The 17,652-nt window shown below is 50.0% G+C and overlaps 7 protein-coding genes across 7 annotated transcripts; 3 read left to right on the top strand and 4 right to left on the bottom strand.

Annotated features, from left to right (window-relative positions):
• Positions 1 to 103: 103 nt before the first annotated feature.
• On the top strand, positions 104 to 1,685 carry BU24DRAFT_426463 (NAD(P)-binding protein). The gene is made up of 2 exons (XM_033528978.1): positions 104 to 289; positions 369 to 1,685. The coding sequence occupies exon 2, from the start codon at positions 549 to 551 to the stop codon at positions 1,566 to 1,568; it is 1,020 nt and encodes a 339-aa protein (XP_033379728.1). The 5' UTR covers positions 104 to 289; positions 369 to 548; the 3' UTR covers positions 1,569 to 1,685.
• On the bottom strand, positions 1,676 to 2,910 carry BU24DRAFT_279982 (uncharacterized protein). The gene is made up of 3 exons (XM_033522699.1): positions 2,383 to 2,910; positions 2,151 to 2,213; positions 1,676 to 2,097 (listed from the first exon to the last, which is right to left on the bottom strand). The coding sequence occupies exons 1-3, from the start codon at positions 2,519 to 2,521 to the stop codon at positions 1,784 to 1,786; spliced, it is 516 nt and encodes a 171-aa protein (XP_033379727.1). The 5' UTR covers positions 2,522 to 2,910; the 3' UTR covers positions 1,676 to 1,783.
• Positions 2,732 to 3,656, top strand: BU24DRAFT_426462 (37S ribosomal protein Mrp17). Its single transcript, XM_033528977.1, has 3 exons — positions 2,732 to 2,751; positions 2,807 to 2,838; positions 2,896 to 3,656. Exons 1-3 carry the CDS (start codon positions 2,740 to 2,742, stop codon positions 3,176 to 3,178), a joined length of 327 nt encoding a protein of 108 aa, XP_033379726.1. The 5' UTR covers positions 2,732 to 2,739; the 3' UTR covers positions 3,179 to 3,656.
• A 1,003-nt stretch (positions 3,657 to 4,659) lies between these two features.
• Positions 4,660 to 6,934, top strand: BU24DRAFT_495576 (MFS general substrate transporter; the record flags this gene model as incomplete). Its single annotated transcript, XM_033534139.1, has 11 exons — positions 4,660 to 4,827; positions 4,879 to 5,001; positions 5,054 to 5,076; positions 5,132 to 5,273; positions 5,323 to 5,340; positions 5,396 to 5,462; positions 5,509 to 5,579; positions 5,630 to 5,720; positions 5,768 to 6,163; positions 6,217 to 6,513; positions 6,573 to 6,934. 11 exons carry the CDS (start codon positions 4,660 to 4,662, stop codon positions 6,932 to 6,934), a joined length of 1,758 nt encoding a protein of 585 aa, XP_033379725.1.
• A 150-nt stretch (positions 6,935 to 7,084) lies between these two features.
• On the bottom strand, positions 7,085 to 8,391 carry BU24DRAFT_453946 (uncharacterized protein). Its single transcript, XM_033531289.1, has 2 exons — positions 7,843 to 8,391; positions 7,085 to 7,772 (listed from the first exon to the last, which is right to left on the bottom strand). Exons 1-2 carry the CDS (start codon positions 8,379 to 8,381, stop codon positions 7,127 to 7,129), a joined length of 1,185 nt encoding a protein of 394 aa, XP_033379724.1. The 5' UTR covers positions 8,382 to 8,391; the 3' UTR covers positions 7,085 to 7,126.
• A 247-nt stretch (positions 8,392 to 8,638) lies between these two features.
• Positions 8,639 to 9,058, bottom strand: BU24DRAFT_426461 (uncharacterized protein). The gene has a single exon (XM_033528976.1). It carries the CDS (start codon positions 8,826 to 8,828, stop codon positions 8,643 to 8,645), a length of 186 nt encoding a protein of 61 aa, XP_033379723.1. The 5' UTR covers positions 8,829 to 9,058; the 3' UTR covers positions 8,639 to 8,642.
• A 486-nt stretch (positions 9,059 to 9,544) lies between these two features.
• Positions 9,545 to 17,415, bottom strand: BU24DRAFT_453945 (uncharacterized protein; the record flags this gene model as incomplete). Its single annotated transcript, XM_033531288.1, has 3 exons — positions 9,545 to 16,094; positions 16,141 to 17,237; positions 17,349 to 17,415. The coding sequence occupies 3 exons, from the start codon at positions 17,413 to 17,415 to the stop codon at positions 9,714 to 9,716; spliced, it is 7,545 nt and encodes a 2,514-aa protein (XP_033379722.1). The 3' UTR covers positions 9,545 to 9,713.
• Between the last annotated feature and the right edge of the window lie 237 nt (positions 17,416 to 17,652).

The raw sequence follows: 17,652 nt of genomic DNA, 5'->3' as shown, positions 1-17,652 counted from the left end.
AACCCTGTGGTTCTGGTGTGGTGCTATACGTCCCGAAAACTGACCGAGTGGCCGCTGCTATAGTGTAAGCATACTTGAAAACCACCCGCCAACTTCTACAATAGTTGTTCGGCAACTGCGGAATAACATGCTTCTAACAATCTTTCGCATGACTTTCAGATTTTCCTTTTTATCCTGGGATATGTTTGGATGCCGATGCATCGGCCCTGAATGACGTACTTGTTCACCAATAATACAGTGTCTGTTCGCCGAAGTCTCTACTCGAAAGTCTCACAGATGCCGGCGTCTTGTAAGTGAGATCAAGCCACAGAAAGTTCGGCATAATGGGGTGGTTATGGTTTACAATCAGTAACTGATTTAAAGAGCAGGAAAGTCCGCAGGGAATTGGAAATCATCATCTCATCGAACAACATAACAACTTACAAGTCCAACCATATACTAGACCCTATCTCACCTATTTTGATATCAACAATATCGTACAATAAATCTAACTCACCACAACTAATTCCTCCAAAAGACTTCAGAACAGACCCAACACAACTTCCATCATGTCTGAACTCCCCAAAACCCAAAAGGCCGTAATCTTCAATACCAACACAACCCAACTATCCCTCTCAACCACCGCCCCAGTCCCCACCGGACCGCCGGAGGAACACATCATCAAAGTGCACTCAACCGCCATCACCAACGGCGAACTCACCTGGGGCCCCTTCGTCAATTGGCCTGTCGAGCACGTCCCCGGCTTCGATGTATCCGGTACAATTGTCACCACAGTCCCCGGCTCCAAGTTCCAAGTGGGCGACAAAGTATACGGCCGCATCGGAGCGGCGCGGGAGGGCGCCGCAAGACAGTATGCGACTATACTACCCAGCGAGACCGCGCTCGTGCCCGAGGGCCTTGACATGGTTGATGCGGCGAGTGTGCCCATGAGCGCGCATACTGCTTGGCAGGCGCTTTTCGAAAAGGGGCTGATCACTGGCTCGTTTTCTCCCAGCTCTGTCCCGCACGTTGGGAAAGACGGGAACTTTGTCGGAGATCAGGCGAAGGGGAAGAGAGTGCTAGTCCTCGGGGCGGCCGGTGGTGTAGGGTTCCTTGCGGTACAGTTTGGGAAGCTTGCTGGAGCGACGGTATTTGGGACGGCGAGTGCGAGGAACCGGGAGCTTTTGGAAGGATTGGGTATTGATGGGGTGATTGATTACAATAAGACTTCTATGAAGGATTGGATTTCGGGAGATGAAGAGAAAAAGTTTGATCTTGTGTTCGATTGCGTAGGTGGGAAGAGTATGCTGGATGGGTGGAATGCTGTGAAGGAGAACGGCGTCTATGTCTCTGTTGTGGTAGGCTTCAAGGAACCTGATGAGGGCAAGCCGGCTGGTGTGAAGAGTATATGGTTCATCATGGATGCTCGAGGGCCGGAGCTTGAGGCCATCGGTAAAATTATCGCGAAGGGATTGATAACTACTAGCGTGGACAGCATCTGGGCGATCGAGGAGTACGAAAATGCTTTCAAAAAGACAGCCACAGGCCACGCAAAGGGCAAGGTTGTCATCAAGGTGACGGACAATTGAACTGAAACGGCTTTTGGGATTTTTGGTAGGGACAAAATTGGCGGCGCAATAACTCCACTCTTCCTGTATCTTTTACACCCGACTAGTAGATAGATGAATACTCTTTGAACCCGTCTTTTCAGTCTTGGACATTCGTAATTGATGGTGCTCGATTCTTGTTGAAAGCTCATTGCTATGAAAATTACATGTCGCATAAAGTCCACGCCGGTCAGCCTTTAAGCTTCCTCAGTGAAAGCAGTGTACTCCTCCTTGGTCATGAGGGTACCCTCGGGCTCGCCGTCGATCTCGACCTTTGCAATCCAACCCTCGCCCTCAGGGTCCTTGTTAATGCCGCCGGGCTTCTCCTCAAGCGCGCTGTTGACTTCCACGACCTTTCCACCGACAGGGGTAAGGATATCGGAGGCGGACTTGACAGATTCGACGGCGCCAATTGCATCACCTGCGCCGACTTCGAGGTCAACTTCTGGGAGCTCGATGTAGACGACGTCGCCGAGGGCTTTGGCGGCATAGTCGGAGATGCCGAGGGTGGCTGAATTTCCGATTAGATCGAGGATACTAGGTAGAATATATCGGGAAGCATACCGGTCTTGCCGTCGGCAGAGATATCAATCCATTCGTGATCCTCTGTGTATTTCTTCTCCAAAGCTATTTCGCTGTCAGTAGAAGTCCAACAAAGCGCAATTGTGCCTCCATAAATCCTATTTCTGCCTGGTGAAGCTGGGTGAAGCTTTGAAGCAGACCTCTATGCTTCTAAAGGGGAATTGGGGCTTTTGGAGATTTCTTATCGTGCAAAAATGCGAGGGGAATTCCTTACCAGGTGCAGTCACCGTGAATAACCGGGCCTGTGCAGGAGTTGCTTGCCAGCGTTGGCATGTGATGGGTGCGAACGGTCTGCGAATGGCAGAGGAAGTCAATTGACGAGCTGCGCGAGCAACAGAGAATCGAGAGGCCATTTTGAATTGAATATAATTTGAGGATTATCGAGAAAGAAAGATTGTTGGAGCTGGAGCTGTTGTCTTTCAAGTGGGATGACGGAGACAGACACGCCAAGACCGCTAAATCGATAACGCACGGAGCTCTCCCGGAGGTTCTCCGACGGTTGAAGATTTTGGGAATCTCTAGTCTGCAGCAGCAAACACCATCAATATCCACAAGCACCATGTTGTACGAAATGATTGGAGTGGTATGGACATTGTCTATGCGAACAATTGATTGAGACAGATAGCTGACAATAGCAGGTCCGGCCTGGCCGCCTCTCCGAAGTCAAGGAGTACGACTCCCATACGCAGCGCCCCTCTACAATATCGCGTTACTGATCGCTGAATAGAATCGCCAAAACCGCCGGTCGCATTATCCTCGAGAAAAATGGAGTTATTCGAGGCGTTACAAACTGGGGCACATTTCTCCTTCCCAAACCCGCAAAGAAGCTTCAATCATCACACCACACTGGCCACCACTTTATCATGCGCTTTGATGCCTCACCGAAAACCCAGCATCAACTGAGAAGAACTATGAGTTTGGATCCCAGACTGATACGCTACTCGATCGTTAAGATGGGCATCAAACTCGAGGACATTAAGGATATACCTGGAAAAGCAGAATTCAGATGAATGAGAACTGGACAACGAGTACAAAAGCATAAGGGCCACATGAGGAGGGAAAGTGTATTATGATCGGTGTACATTAAAGGAAGTGCATAGCTTTCGGCGTTTAGGCACAATTGCTTAGGATCTGCTAGGGTTTGAGGAACACTCGACCACAAGGGCAATCGGTCTGCTATATCAAATGCGATTCGAATTCTTATCGACATACCAATTACAAGCTTTACTCCAAACTCTTGCTGCGCATCGGTTGCCGTCAAGCTTCGACCACATAAGAGCAATTGAAATCCGTACTTTGGCCTGATATGCTTGGACGGTGAACTTGCAGCCGAGAACCCATTTAGATTCTCCTGTCGTATGACAAAGGGGCACGAGTAACTCTGTCCTTGATTTGCATTCCATTGTCGTTCTGTTACTGGAAGCTTTTGAACAGGCAAAGGCGTGTGGCTGCTTGTCCTCTACCAACAAGTGGTAAGGAAAGTTTATGGACTAACGAAGACCGGATCATCGAAGTAGTTACCCTCAAATGATTGATTTTACTTTCCGGCGAACAGCAGTCAATGATTCCGGCGTCTTTCGAGAAGTCATTGAATGCTCGCAACAGAAACATGAAAGCGGTGATATTTCATCAAGGTATTATGGTACTGCGCTGCTTGCACAGTCCAATGCGTTCTAGTCGACTCGACCACATGCCCTTTGTTCCATCATCGAGCCAATATTGAACGCAAAGCTAAGGCTCCCATTGGTTGGTCCAGTTCTAATAATTGCCGCCAGATCCTCAGAAACTTGTCCCATGATCTGCCCTACAGTGCCTCGAAGCACATCTCGCAGGCAAACATTCGGCTTGTATTTTCCGTGCCAGAACATTGCACAATTGACCAGGGGTCACCATAATTACAAGCCATGTGCGCTGGACCAGAAGAGGGGTAAGACAAGCGGTGTTCATTAAAGAGACACAATACATGGTCGCTGACTCGTTACTACTACATGGTAACATGGAATATAAAAATTGTGCACAAATCATTGTGCATCACACATTACAGCATGACAAAATATCATGAATAAAATTCTACCAAGATAATATCCATGGGGAGTTCATAAATTCCCTTTGTTACCCCGGATTGTCGCTCCACACTGGCCCAAGCTCAAGCTCCCCATAGCTCAGTTACCCCAGGCGACCCAGCATCGGAAAAGGACATCCTCGACCCTGACAATGATTCACCAATTCACCCATACTGACTCCAGATTCGTTAATTCTCAGAATTAGGGCTTGAAAACCAGCATGATAAGCTTTCTACGGCTTTTACTTCAGGATGGACGACGGCTATCAGTGGGAATCGCTAGGCTGGGGTTAACCTGAACGAGGAAATGAGATACATCTTCCCGTGGGGTATATCTATCTGACCAGGCCCTATGAAAATGTTCATGCGAATCTTTCTTTCTAGTTTGCGCCCTATCTGAGTGCAAGACACACACACAAACACGCTACAATGGCAGTCGACGAGAAACAAGAAGTTGACCAACATTCCTTTGAGGGTGATCCTGTGAAGAACTCGGGCAGCTTGAAAGAAAAAGATGAAGAACATAATGCTCAATCATACATTCCACAGAGCGATGAGGAATATAATGTCACAGTCAAGACATGGTGTGTAGTTTTGGTGAGAACTTGACAGCGCCGAATACTGTGCGGCTATCTAATTGCATGTTAGATTCTCGCTATGTCATATGGTATCTCTTTCTGGATTGTACCGGCAATCAGCGCCTGCCAGGCTGTTACCGCCACTCAGCTCGGTGATCCGAGTGCTGCTGCTTTCTATGTTTCACTATACACGGTTGGTGTTGTTTTCTTCCAGTCTACGATCCCGTACTGACATGTCTCCATAGGTGACCGTCACCATTGCGTTCATGTGAGTAACACGCCCCATACGATCTGTCAAGACTATCTAAGAATGTTAAAATTAGGGTTTGCGGAGCCAATAGCGATTTATTTGGACGCCGGTGGTTCATCGTGGGAGGGAATGTCATCCTCTTTATCGGATTTATCCTGGGCGGTACAGCGAAGAATAACACACAAATGCTGGCTGCGATGTCTCTCATTGGATTTGTGAGTTCCCAAGGGGCCATTCCAACGACAAGTAATAACAATCTCATAGGGAGCTGGTAACGCTCAAGTATGTCTGATCTACAAAACACCTTTGTTCCAGTACAGGACTGACAATGATACAGCTTGCGGCCTTCGCACTTCCAGAACTCCTACCCAATAAATGGCGTGCAGCTGCAATCGTGCTTGCTGGTAATTATATTCCCTTTCCTAACTTGAATCTTGCTAACAATGCCAGATATTGGAGTCTATTTCGCCGTAGTCGTAGGTCCCGTGGCTGGACGCTTTGCCGCCCAGAATGGTGACTCAGTATGATGTCTCTTCGTCAGATCGTTTTCTAATACTGATTATCTCTTCAGTGGAGGTGGCTATTCTATGGACCTGCAATCGCCGTCTTCTTTAGCTTTCTGGGATTGTACTTCTACTACTTCCCTCCAAAGCACCCTCGAGGTCTGTCATTCCTAGCCTTTACGATACTGAAACTTACATGTTCTCAGGTCTTCCAATGAAACAAGCCCTTCGAGAACTCGACTATATCGGTGCCTTGCTCTTCACTGTCTCCGCTACTCTCATCCTTGTCGGCATCGTCTATACCACAACCACACCTTCCAGTGATCCAAAGGTCATCGGCACTCTTGCCAGTGGCTTCGTAACGCTCGTAGCCTTCGCTCTATGGGAGACTTTTGCACCACTGAAGCAGCCACTCACACCGACACACGTCTTCACCCGCGGCAAGGGTCGTGAGCTCACTGCCCCCTTTTGCGCGGGCTTCGTCGTGACAATGTTTTACTACGCCGTAAACGTAATCTACCCAACCATGATTGCAGTTTTCTTCACAAACGAGACGACGGACTACAGATATGGGATAGTGCTGACATTGCCAGGCAATCTGGGTAAGTTGAATTGACTTCAATCGAAAGAACAAGAGTACTGATCCTCCGCCTAGGATTGTGTTTCGGCGCAGCACTGCTCACCGTATTCGGCAGCAAGATCGGTCATTGGAAGTGGACGCTGACGGCCTCGGTCACTGTCATGGTAGTGTTCGGTGCGCTGCTCGGGCTCGGAAATCCAGAGCGGAAGGGCATGATGATTGCCTTTGTCTTCCTTTGCCAGGTAGGCTTCGGTTGGGCGCAGTATCTTTCCATCGCCTTTATCCAGTTCGGTGTTCCACAGGTCGAACTTGGTATCTCCGGTGGTCTCGCTGGTGTGGCACGATTTGCTGGCGGCGCTGTCGCTATCTCTGGTAAGTCTGAACTTCGAAACTCTGGTAGTATGGAATGAAAATGTTAACGGCTGCTAAAGTGTACACGTCAATCTTGACAAACGTACAATCCACAAACGCTGCAAGACTCGTTCCGGCTGCCGCCATCGCCGCAGGTCTTCCCGCCGATTCTGCTGCCGCACTCCTTGCCGCGATTCCCCTCGGCTCAGCAGCTATCGCCAAAGTGCCCGGCATCACGAACGAAATCGCAGCCGCGGCGGGTGCAGCCTTTCAGCAATCATACGTGGTTGGTCTCCGCACAACTGCACTGTCTAGTCTGAGTTTCGGTGTGATTGCAATCATTGCATGCCTCTTTTGCAACGAGATCGAGCACAAGATGAATGATAAGATAGAAGTATTCTTGGAGAATGACGAGAACGCGGACAAGAACAAGTTCCATTAGGGGTAAGGTTTTGCTTTGACGGGATTTGTCTATGTTATCCACTTATGTAGCAGAGTACTAAGTTATAATAAATCGATCAATAGCTTGAACATAAGTAATGACATCGAGTCTATAGTAATACTCAATGATGAAATACATGGAATTACACCTCCTCACATCACCGAACGCCGACGCCTTTCTACTATAGATACCCTACGGAGACACGACCTTCGAATCTTTCGCCCCCATCTTCATGTCCTCACCTCCTGTCTCTTCACTCCCTACGATCCCTTTCCCTTGCTCACCACTGGCCTCCGTCCCCACCCCATTCTCCTCAACCTCCTCACTAGCAACCCCATCATACCCCTTCGCCCTCTTCCGCCTAACCAACACCCAAGCCAGTACCGCACCCCCGATCACAACAACAGGCACCACAACCGCAATCGCAATAACCGCCCCCTTCGACAGCCCCTTCTTCTTCCCCCCACATCCAAACTTTCCACCACTCTTCCCATTCTTCCCACTATACCCGTGTCCGCTATTCCCACTATTCCCACCCTTCCTCTTACACTTGTGAGTCCCCGCCGGGTCACTCCAATCAATCGCCGGCCCTGTCGGTTTCGAGTTCGTCGTAAGTGGCGGTGAAGTTGAGGTAGAAGTCGTGGGAGAGGCGGCGCCGTTGTACCTGAGCTGGATTGCGGGAGCGTACAATCCGCCGGCAGCGCTACCGGCACCGTACAGCCATGTCGTTATCGCCGTCGACTCCTTGATCGTGTTTGGATCTCCGGCGCAGAATGATACTTGTTGTGTGAACGTCGGGGGCGCTCTGCACCCGTTCGTTATGTCCCATGTGAAAGACCTACGTTCTCTATCAGCACTTTTCCCTGTGAACATACGGGAAAAAGGGGGAATGGAAATACAAAACTCACGACGGACAACACACGACCCCCGTCTCCGCCTTACCAATCCCCTTAAACACCTTCCCATCACTCCCACTCGTCGCTGCACTCCAACCCCCAGGACAATCCGACGCGGGCGAGAAGTACGCATTCACCTCCCCACCGCCTGCTTTGGCAGATATCTCGGCGAGTTTCTTGCCGGAGGGGAGGCAGTCTGGGTTGAAGTCTGCGACGGGGGCTGGGGTGGTAATGGGGGTTTTGCTGGTGAGGCATGATGCGCCGTAGAGGGCTTTGAAGGGTGGTTCAGCGGCGCATGATGTGCTTGTGCAGAGGGCTGCGAGGGCGACGGTGCAAGAGGATGGGGGAACGAAATTTGTTGGTAGGGGGCCGAGGGCTGTTGGGGTGGTCATGTTGGTGGTGATGGGAGAAAGTGGGTGTGTGCGATTTCGAGGGCATTTTTTTGGAATTGGGTTGGGCATATGTATTTGGTGGTTTGTTGGGGGATGTGACCAAATTGAGGCAGTATGCATGATCGTGATGTTCGTCCCTGCTGTGCCACTGCGAGACATGTGAGCGGCGGTTAGACAGGTGATGCGGTGCAAATTCAGTCCCAGGCAGCGGTTTTCTTATCTTGTATTGCTTGTGTTTTATTGTCAATGCTTAGCTGGTAAGCAACTTGAGGTACTTGTACGTCCAATTGATACATCCAAGAGTTGGCGCTGGGTCAGTTCCTGGATAAAGTCCGTTGACAGCTGAAACACTATCGTCAATCGTCAACAGCATATCAACCACAATTGTCAACTTACAACATTGTACCACCACCCTCAACATCACCCATCTTGAGGATACACCAACCCTGCGTCCCTCCTCACCGCATCCATAAACCCCAACATTCTCACCGTCTGCCCCAACGGCATAACCCCATTCTCCCCCCTCCCCTGTGCGATATCCACTGCCACCGCATCCGCCTCATAAAAGAACTCCAACATCCTCTCCGGCTGCCTAAACTTAAACATCTCTTCTCTTCCCTCATCTCCCCCCTCTTTGGCAGTCTTCTTACTCGAAACCTTACAGGCACGCTGGGTCCAAGTCCGTAGATAGTGATCGTCCCCTCTGAGCCCTCAATGCGCGCGAAGTCCGCACCACCCTTGACGTGCAGCGAGGCAGTGCAGATAGTTATCTTAGACGTGGACTCGCTTCCTTCTGCGGGGTAGCGAAGTACGACTCCGTTGTGAGCATGGTGGAGATCCTTCCCGTTGCGGTGACATTGAATTAGCATTCTGTCTCGTGATATCGGATGGAGTAGTCACCTAGAATGCTCCATCGAAGGACGGGCAGTTGAGGGTTGGATTCACTCATCATGTGAACAAGAAAGGTTTTACTGTCAAATTATGCTATCGTGTTACTCTAAGATTGGGTTACGATCATTATTTGGTCCATCGAATGTCGTCCACATTAGCATCGTAGAGTCTAACAACTAAATAGTGTGGGGTGTGGGCTTGGGTTGTGAACCGGCTCTTCCGACACCAGAATGCTTCTTTTCATCATCAGCGCCTTGATCATTGTTGGCTTTATTGAACCATAGCCTTCTATTAGACGTACTTGAAGCTAGATCGTAGAGAATCAATTGAGCCTCCTGCATCCATGCCAAGCCTGACTGATCACTTCATTCTCGTACACTGGCATACAGAAGCGAAGGTCTTAACAAGTTGAACTTCAATATTATTGTAATCTTACAGTATGTCTGAACGACCGACATATCGTGCTCATAGCGTTGCCCCACGGGTATAATGGTACATAAAACAAATCCCCTCCCCTTTCATACTCTCGCAAGAGAACAAATTTTCCCTTCCTATCATCCTCCATATACCTTTCCTATTTGAAGTAACGAAACGGGTTACTCAATACATCTCATCATCGATTTCGCCCTCAGCGTCAGGATCGTCTTCGCCCTCGGCATCGAGGTCGTAGTCACCGTCGGCATCTGGGTCAACTTCGCCCTCGGCATCTAGATCAACCTCGCCTTCGGCGTCAAGGTCATCGTTGGTATTGGCATCCGTCATGGCTACATCTTCCCCTGAGGGACGATCGTCGGCATCAACCATCTCTGTGTCCCCTCCAGCATCCGTGGGTTGGATTGGCTGCACAGCTGAGCCAGGGAGTTCGGTGTCACTCTTCGGCGTGGCTTTGTCACTCGCTTTGGCCTTGCCTTTGCCTTTGCCTTTTCCTTTGGCCTTGGCCTTGCCTTTACCTTTGCTCCTATCTTGTCTGAGACTGTCAACACGGTGAGGCCTCTGCAGTCTATTCTCCTCAGCGATGATTCTGAACTTCGGGATTTGAATCTCATCGGCTCCAGAGTCAGGGTCTTCTGGTTCTCCTTCGGGCTGTTCTGGTTTCCACAGTAGCTTCCACGACTGCCGGAACTCTACGTTCTTCTTCCGCTTGACGTGCTCTCCAAACCAGTCGTTTCCTCGGTCGAGTAGCTGTTCTCCAAACACAGCCCATGCATTGTTCTTCATTGTGAAACCAGTTTCGGATTGACTTGCTGCGCCGATAGAGACTAGCCATTGAAGAACCAGATCAACCTCGAACCGCTCGGCTGCACAGTCGACGCAGTGCCTTTGTATCTCGGCGGCGGATACTTCTGGTTGGAACATCATAGCCTGTAGAACAACGTTGAGAAGACGGTACCACCAGGGCCAGATAACTGCATTTCCTTCGATAGTGCTCCAAATTGGGAGTGGTGCCTTCAAATCATTCTTTCCTGGCAGTGGGGGCTCCTTCAATGGCAGCCAAGGACCGACATTTGGCTCAGACATCGGCGTATCAGATGGGTTGAGGGGGTTACCGAACTGATATGTGGACGTAGGGACGATATCAATATTCCAGAAAAAACAGGCACGGTCAATACGACGATGGGTGTAGTCACCCTCCCTAAAACCCCACACGGAGATGCGTGGAGCTGGTGCTCGCAGTGTATTGTTCACAGGAGGTAGATGCGGTACCAATCTCACCTGGCCTTCACTGACGAGGGAGAGAAGCGCCATAACTGCGCCATTTAGAGCTGTTCGAGATACAGAAGCCACGCGCTTCTCGGGGTCTTCGTTCGCAAAAACTTCATCGAGCTTTTTCTTACCATCCCTTGCGTCCATGAAATCGTCTAATTCGAATGTGCGTCGGTATCGGAGTGCATGGGACGCCGGGAAATCGTAATTTCGACCCGGCAACAGTCGTTTGAGTTTCTTGGCTTTGATGATGCCTTGATTCAAGAGATCATCCACGGCATGCTCGAGGGTGGGGGTATTCAGTGTCGATAATTTGTCGTGGGCAGCCTTACCATTATATCCAGCCTGCGGTGTCGCCGTGTTTGCACGAATCCATGAGCGCGCACGAAGATCGTCGTCCACTTTGGGTTTTTGGCCATTGGAGTTATGCAGAGGAAGACCATAAGCATATCTGAGCAGCCGCTGAGCCCGCGCAACACTTGACAGTACCCTCGAATTGAAGGCTACACGGTCGAAAGCCTCGTGGTCTGACTCGATTATGAGGAAATCACTTAGTGCATCTTTCGATTTCGGAATGGGAGGTTCAGGGTAGTCGCAATTTCTGAGTGCCCATCGTACCAAAGCAGCCCAGTCGTGGGTTGCCGGATCTTCAATGCTTTCACATTGTCCAGCTTCATACGCTGCAAGGAATTTCGACTGAAATGATTCAGAGAGTTTCTGTATTTGGGCAGGCATGTTCTTCTGTGCCCACGCCCACAGATTTTTAGTCTTCTGAAGATCGAATCGTTTGTCAGATTCGTAGACCTTGGTAACGATATTCCAGTCGATAGCACCCTCCTCGCCAGCCATGCAAGATGCAATGACTAATGTACAGATGACTTTCTTGAATCGCTCCGCTTGGCCAGGAAGCCCGGTACTCTTCTTTGGCGCCCGCTCTTTGTACTCGGACATGGGCTTTGCACGAGTCCATGGTTTTCTCTCAGATCCTCTCTTCCGAGGCGTCCAAGCCCGGCCCTTCGGATCGCCAGTTAGACCTGTCAAACGATCAACGAGAGTCGGATCGACTCTCGATCTGATATTACGTTCTTGGATTGCGGAAAACTTTGTATTGATTCTCCTCCGGTATTGTCGCTTTCGGGGTTGATCGTTACTTGGGTCCGCGATTCTAACTCGTTTCACACCTCGGTGCGAACCTTTTCGTGCTCTCTCTGCAGGTTTGGAAACGTCGAAATCGGTAGAGAAAGTACCATTAGAGGGATTGAAAAAAACCATGGGGGTAAGGAAAGCATGCATGAACGGTTTGGAATCACACTCTGGCGAGGATTGGCCCTCAGCTTGAGGTTCCTGGTCGGCGCCTGGACTGGAAACATTCTCACTTTCGAATTCCGAGCCTGCAGATAGTTCCTGGACTTCTTTGTCCACTCCAGTCGCCAACAGCGCGGTGCGCTGGAAATTCTGAGGCCGAAGATTTGCCAATGGAATATCGTCAGAAGCATCGGAACGCGCGGGAGACTTGGCTCGCTGAGTATCCCGCGTCATTGGCAGAAGAGGCCGACCACGCGTTAAGTGGACAGTTGACAAGAAAGATCTAGCCTCCCTATTAAGTGTGTCTAGTCTTTGACGTCTTGGGCGCTCTGCACCAGCAATATCAATAGATACCTTAGACCTATGATCTGCGGCTGCATTGATTCTCGTCCGGATCTCATCTTGTTGCTGCTTTTTCTGCAGCTGCTCTTCTTTCCGGGCTCTCTTCGTATTCTTGATGCGATCACGTAATTTTCGCGCTGTCCCAGGTATCAATTCACTTAAAGCAATGTCCTCAATGGCAGGCAATTTTTTCCTGCGCGACAAGCGTTCGTCGGCGACCCATGAACCCAAGTGTTCTTTGATTGGGTCTGGATAATGTTTACGAGGGTGCTCTTTAATCATGTTCCTTCGCAGCTCTTTGATCTTCGGATCCGTCGGGGCGATATCCTTGAATGCAATGATGAACTTCTCCGCAGAAGCACCACTAGGTGTAGGTACTCGGAAAGAAAACTTTCGAATCTTATGTTCCGGATCATCAATCATGTTATTGATAGTCTTTGTTAAAGTCGTACGATCAGGTACCGCTGCATCCGGGTAGGCTTCCTTCCACAGAGTAAAGAAAGGGGGCGCGACCTCTCCGTTGAATGGAAAAACGCCGCCACAGAGATTGAGAATACGTTTAATCAAGGATGTACGCTTCTGCCAAACGGTTCCCCTGCCAAGTACCACTCCACGGCGACTCAGATCTGCGGCTCTCCGGTTTCGGCTGTACGCATGAGTATCTGTTTCGGCGATAACAGAGAGGTTATTGTCGTCTTCTATAGCTGCCGGTGTCTCAGCAGTGGGTGCCTCGGTAGCGGGTGTCGGAACCGCTGGCGTTAGGGTCCCGGGAGTCTTCTGGCCTTCAATATTGGAGGCTGGTAGAGTGTCTATTGCCGGTTTGGGTGATTGAGTGGCTACCCCCCCCTCTATTTCCAAGGTAGTATGAGAGCTTTGCTGTGGGGTAGTTTGAACAGGCGCACTCGCGTTTATTGCAACCCAGGAAGACGGCGTGGGGGTAGGTATGCTTTGAATCTCTGCCGATACAGGTTCATCTTGCCCCTCGGATGTCTGGACTCGCTCTTCAGTCTCTGCAGGTCCAGACAACTCATTTCTAGGCTCAATACTCATTACAACTGGCGTTTCTGATACTGGCGTTTCCGGCACTGGTGTGTCTAGTACGGGCATTTCTGACACTGGCGTGTCTGGCACTGTCAGAACTGGCACTGGTGTTCCTGGCACCGGTGTTCCTAATACTGGTGTTCCTGGTACTGGAGTTCCTGATACTGGCGTCTCCACGTCAGGTGTAGACTCTAGAGAAGCAGTGAGTTGCTTTCTCGGAGTTCTCTTAGACTTTTTCCATTGTCCTCGGATTTCTTTCGTTCTCTTCGACTTTGGTGTGCTGGGTTCAGACCTGTTGCTAGAAATACTAGGATTGGATATGAACCAGTCGAATGTTTGCAGCTGGGGAAATTTGAAAATCGCCATCAATGCTTTCTTTGGACGACCTCTTGGGATCGCACGAGTAGCAAAAGGATTGATGTATAGCCCCGGTTTCTCGCGTGTGGTGAATGATCGAATGATCTCCTGCACGCGCTGTTCAAATGTAGATGCTGCTTCTCGGGAGTTCGACACCTGTGGAGATTCCTCTGCAATGGCTTCACCAGGGGTGGATACCAGGGACGGAGACCCAACTGCCGATTCTGGCAGGATGGCTTGGGGGTCTTGGGTTGCACTCGTTGTACACTCGGGTCCTTGACTAATCTCTGCCCCATCCACGATCTGGGGCGAGGAGTGAGAACCTGAAGCTACATCCGCTGCGCCAACTATTCCCTCGGTGGGTTGAGACAAAACGGAGAGAGGAGTATTTAAGGTGTTTGTGTCCTGCGACCTCTTTGTAGTAAGTCCTGCGGAAGATTCTGCTGAGCGTGATGCATCCGCTTGGTTGACCAGCACTTGAGCATCTGGTGTTACACGGATTCTCTTCGCGTTTTCATTGGCCAGAGAATCATCGTCATGTTTTCGCTTGGTGGTTGCTACGACGGGTAGTTGAGGTTGGTCTAAATCGTTGTGCTTTTTAGGAAGTGAACGTTCGTGAACTTCATTTTCTACCTCTGAGTGGTTTGCAAAAGGGACGGACTCGACAGCGACATGCAGTTCCACTGGTGGCGTTGCGAGATTTGGTGGCTCTTTGCCGTCACCCTGCTCAGGGTTTGTCTGGGTAGATACCGAGGCCTCTTCTTCCTCAATCAAGCTGCGGTAGTGTTCGATGACACTCTGCTTCAGGCGACCCTTGAGCGGAAGATTATGCTTTTTCCTGAACTCCATAGTGAATAAAGTCTTGCCTAGTGGCTCGGCGGTTTTGCGTCGGGACTTTTTAGCAGGTTGCTCAGCATTCAACTGCTGAGGATCAAAATGCTCGAACTCTTTGTCCAGCTGACTGTCCCCCTCAGGCTGAAGGACCTCCTCCTCGTGCGTCGATGTTGATGGGGATCTTGGTCCAGTATTCTTGGTGATGACATCTGGAATGGCGGTTGGATCACCAGTCTTTGCCCGATGTTCCCGAATTTGGTTCTCTACATCAGCTCCAAGGCGACCTCTTCTCGCTAAACCTAAAGCTACCCGCTGCTCTATAGAGAGTAAGGGTGGCTCCCGAGGGGGCTGGATTATCTTCGGGGCTTTTGCGGGTTCGGTGGGTTTCGGTTTCTCCATCTTCCCTTCGCGCTTTGCCTGGCTCATGGCGTACTTCTCGATCCGACGCATCTCAGAGGATGCTAGCTTCTCCTCTGTTGACAAGATTTCGCCTGGAGTCCGAACGATCGAAGACATTTTAGCGGGTTTTCTTCCCCTCTTCTTCTTTTCGTAACCTATCTCCTCTGTCAATGCATTATCCCAATGAGTCGATCGACGCTTCGAGGGTGCTATAGCTGAACGGCATTCCTGAAGAGTTGCGGTACCAGTGCGACCCTGGAAGTCAGATGGATTCACATCCATGAAACCCCATTCATTGAGCTCTATAGCGCTCTGCTGTTTCTTGGGACGACCCTTTTTCTCTGAGGCACTCTTTTTAGCGGCCTCCTTACTGACGACTGCCCAAGAAGTTTTCCCTGAATCGACCACCTCTTGAAAATGGTTGTACGTGCGATAGAGGTAATGGACGTAACGTTTACCCATCGTCAGAGCAGTATCCCGGATGATGGCCTTATGACGGAACTCCGGAGGCTGACTTTCTTCCCAAGCATCCGTCAATCGGCAAAGATACGATTCGATAGGTCGTTTCCAGAACCGTCCCGTTGTTCTATCACGAATGCTACCATTGTCCAATCCAGCCACCCCGGCACGATCAATAATTTCAAAAGTCAGATTGGCAATTGATCGATCGGGCGTCCACTGTGGCACGATGCGACCTTCGCCAGTCGTATCGTCGAAAGCAAGCCCTTCATCTTCATCAAGGTCATTGTCTTCCAGATTCTTATCTTCGGTAGTTGAATCAGCTTGACGGCGGAATTTCAGGTTATTCAGATCTTCCTCGTTTGGTGGCCGCTTCAATTTTATGAAGATGATCGAGTCTTTTAATTCGTCTCTATCCTCAGGCTTCTTGTTTCGCGCACTATTCTTCCATGTGCGTCGCCTGTAGATCATACCAGTTTCGGCTAAACGTACCAGTGCCGTCCTAATGGCACGGGACTGCCAAAGCTCTACGGCAACGCCCTGGTTTCGTTAGTTTTGTTTTCATGAGTTGAAATTGAAAGCATACCATTTTGACCCTCAAGTCTCTTTGAAGAATCACCGGGTTTTCTATGAGAAGTTGGTGGAGCAGTTCGACAAAGCTGGAGAAGATAAGCGTTCTATCGCCGAAAACCTCCTCGGTCGTACTGGGTCCATTAAGGAAGTGCTTGTCATTCAGGAACTTCCTATGGATGCAAAGACTCGTGCGGAACTTATTAGCTTGCACAGTCTTCTTCTCTATATAGCCATTCTTGAACAGCTCGTCGGTCCTATGTGGTACGGAGCGTTTGTCTTGACCACTTTGCCGAACGAGATCAGGTTGGAGTATGCCCTTAGGACCAGACGCAGCAATGATTGATAGCAGCATGAACTGCATGCTTGGTACTTTTTTAAGGTCCAAAGAATGACCTGCGACCGCTTGCCAAGTTCGGTTTTGACTAACATAAATGCGAGGGGCTGTCGTCGCATCGGACGGTTCATCGAAGGTGGGCTTGATCATCAAAAAACCTTTGGGGACCTTGCGGGGTCCGCGACGGTTGCCTGGAGCGTTAGGATTTGGTCGTCTTGCTTTTTGTGAGACAACTGGAGCATTTGCGCTCGTATGTGCATCGTCGGTAGAAGTGCCCTGTTCCGAGGGAAGCTGCGAGGGGAGCGACAAAGGACCAGAGGCAGACCCATTTGTACGCCTTATATCCGTGCTATTTGCTTCGTTTAGTGTTTCTGAAGATACAGAACTACCTGCATGTTGCTCAGCAGATGCGGATATGTCAAGTGGAAGACCCTCCGCCAGCAGACGTTGGCGTAGTGAATCGTAGAAAGCGGAACGGTCAGCAGTTGAAGTTTCACTAGTCGCGGCTTCCTTTTTGGGCTCTGCTGAAGCATTGGACTGTTCTTCGATATAGTCAGCTCCATTAGCACCTGTCTCTTGCAGTTCAAGAGCCTCGAATTCCGAAAGGGATAGGTTTCGAGGTTCTTTGCGATAAACGATTTGGACATCACGATGACGGCGGACCCAGTCCCAGACTTTTGAATAGTAGGAGCGATCGACTCCTTCAGGTGGAAGATTCTGTTGTGTGTGTTCGAAGAATTTAGAAATGAAGCGGCGAAAGTCTGCACTTCCAGCACCTGCATGATGAGTTAGTTAAATTCAGTTGAATTGGTTCGCAATGCTATTCATTTTTAAAAAAATGGCGAAAAAGAGGTCGAAAAGGCAGCAGCCGAGAGTCGAACACGAACCTCGCATGCCACAGAGGGCGATCTCGGCGAGTAAAAACTCGACTAACTCATCGAGGCTCCGGGCCATGGCGACTGTTTTTTTTCTCATTCACCCCCCACCCCCTTCCGTCTTTGATTGGAGTTACGGCGTGCGTTGTTGGTCACAGAGGTTTGCGCATATTGGGGTTGGTGCGATGAGTGAGGTTCGAACGCGCGACGCTTGGAAAGTGGGCGATGTGGCAGACCTGCAGGTTTGGTCTTGTTAGTCTTTTAGTCCTTGTCTTGCTTTTTCCTTCAGTCACGGGTGGTGGGATTGGAGGGAGGG

Source organism: Aaosphaeria arxii, assembly GCF_010015735.1.
Source record: "Aaosphaeria arxii CBS 175.79 unplaced genomic scaffold BU24scaffold_9, whole genome shotgun sequence".
Lineage (NCBI taxonomy): Eukaryota > Fungi > Ascomycota > Dothideomycetes > Pleosporales > Aaosphaeria > Aaosphaeria arxii.
The sequence above is the reverse complement of the archived record's forward strand: the minus strand, read 5'-3'. Positions and strand labels throughout refer to the sequence as shown.

What these genes read in the sequence shown, in the direction of transcription:
- BU24DRAFT_279982 (XM_033522699.1), bottom strand. Translation starts at nt 2,521, where the DNA reads ATGGCCTCTCGATTCTCTGTTGCTCGCGCAGCTCGTCAATTGACTTCC. An exon ending in ATTCACGGTGACTGCACCTG is followed by an intron (nt 2,214 to 2,382) that starts GTAAGGAATTCC and finishes ACAGCGAAATAG; the next exon opens with CTTTGGAGAAGAAATACACA. An exon ending in CTCTGCCGACGGCAAGACCG is followed by an intron (nt 2,098 to 2,150) that starts GTATGCTTCCCG and finishes TCGGAAATTCAG; the next exon opens with CCACCCTCGGCATCTCCGAC.
- BU24DRAFT_426463 (XM_033528978.1), top strand. Translation starts at nt 549, where the DNA reads ATGTCTGAACTCCCCAAAACCCAAAAGGCCGTAATCTTCAATACCAAC.
- BU24DRAFT_453946 (XM_033531289.1), bottom strand. Translation starts at nt 8,381, where the DNA reads ATGTCTCGCAGTGGCACAGCAGGGACGAACATCACGATCATGCATACT. An exon ending in GGGGTCGTGTGTTGTCCGTC is followed by an intron (nt 7,773 to 7,842) that starts GTGAGTTTTGTA and finishes TAGAGAACGTAG; the next exon opens with GTCTTTCACATGGGACATAA.
- BU24DRAFT_426461 (XM_033528976.1), bottom strand. Translation starts at nt 8,828, where the DNA reads ATGTTTAAGTTTAGGCAGCCGGAGAGGATGTTGGAGTTCTTTTATGAG.
- BU24DRAFT_426462 (XM_033528977.1), top strand. An exon ending in CGCCTCTCCGAAGTCAAGGA is followed by an intron (nt 2,839 to 2,895) that starts GTACGACTCCCA and finishes ATCGCTGAATAG; the next exon opens with AATCGCCAAAACCGCCGGTC.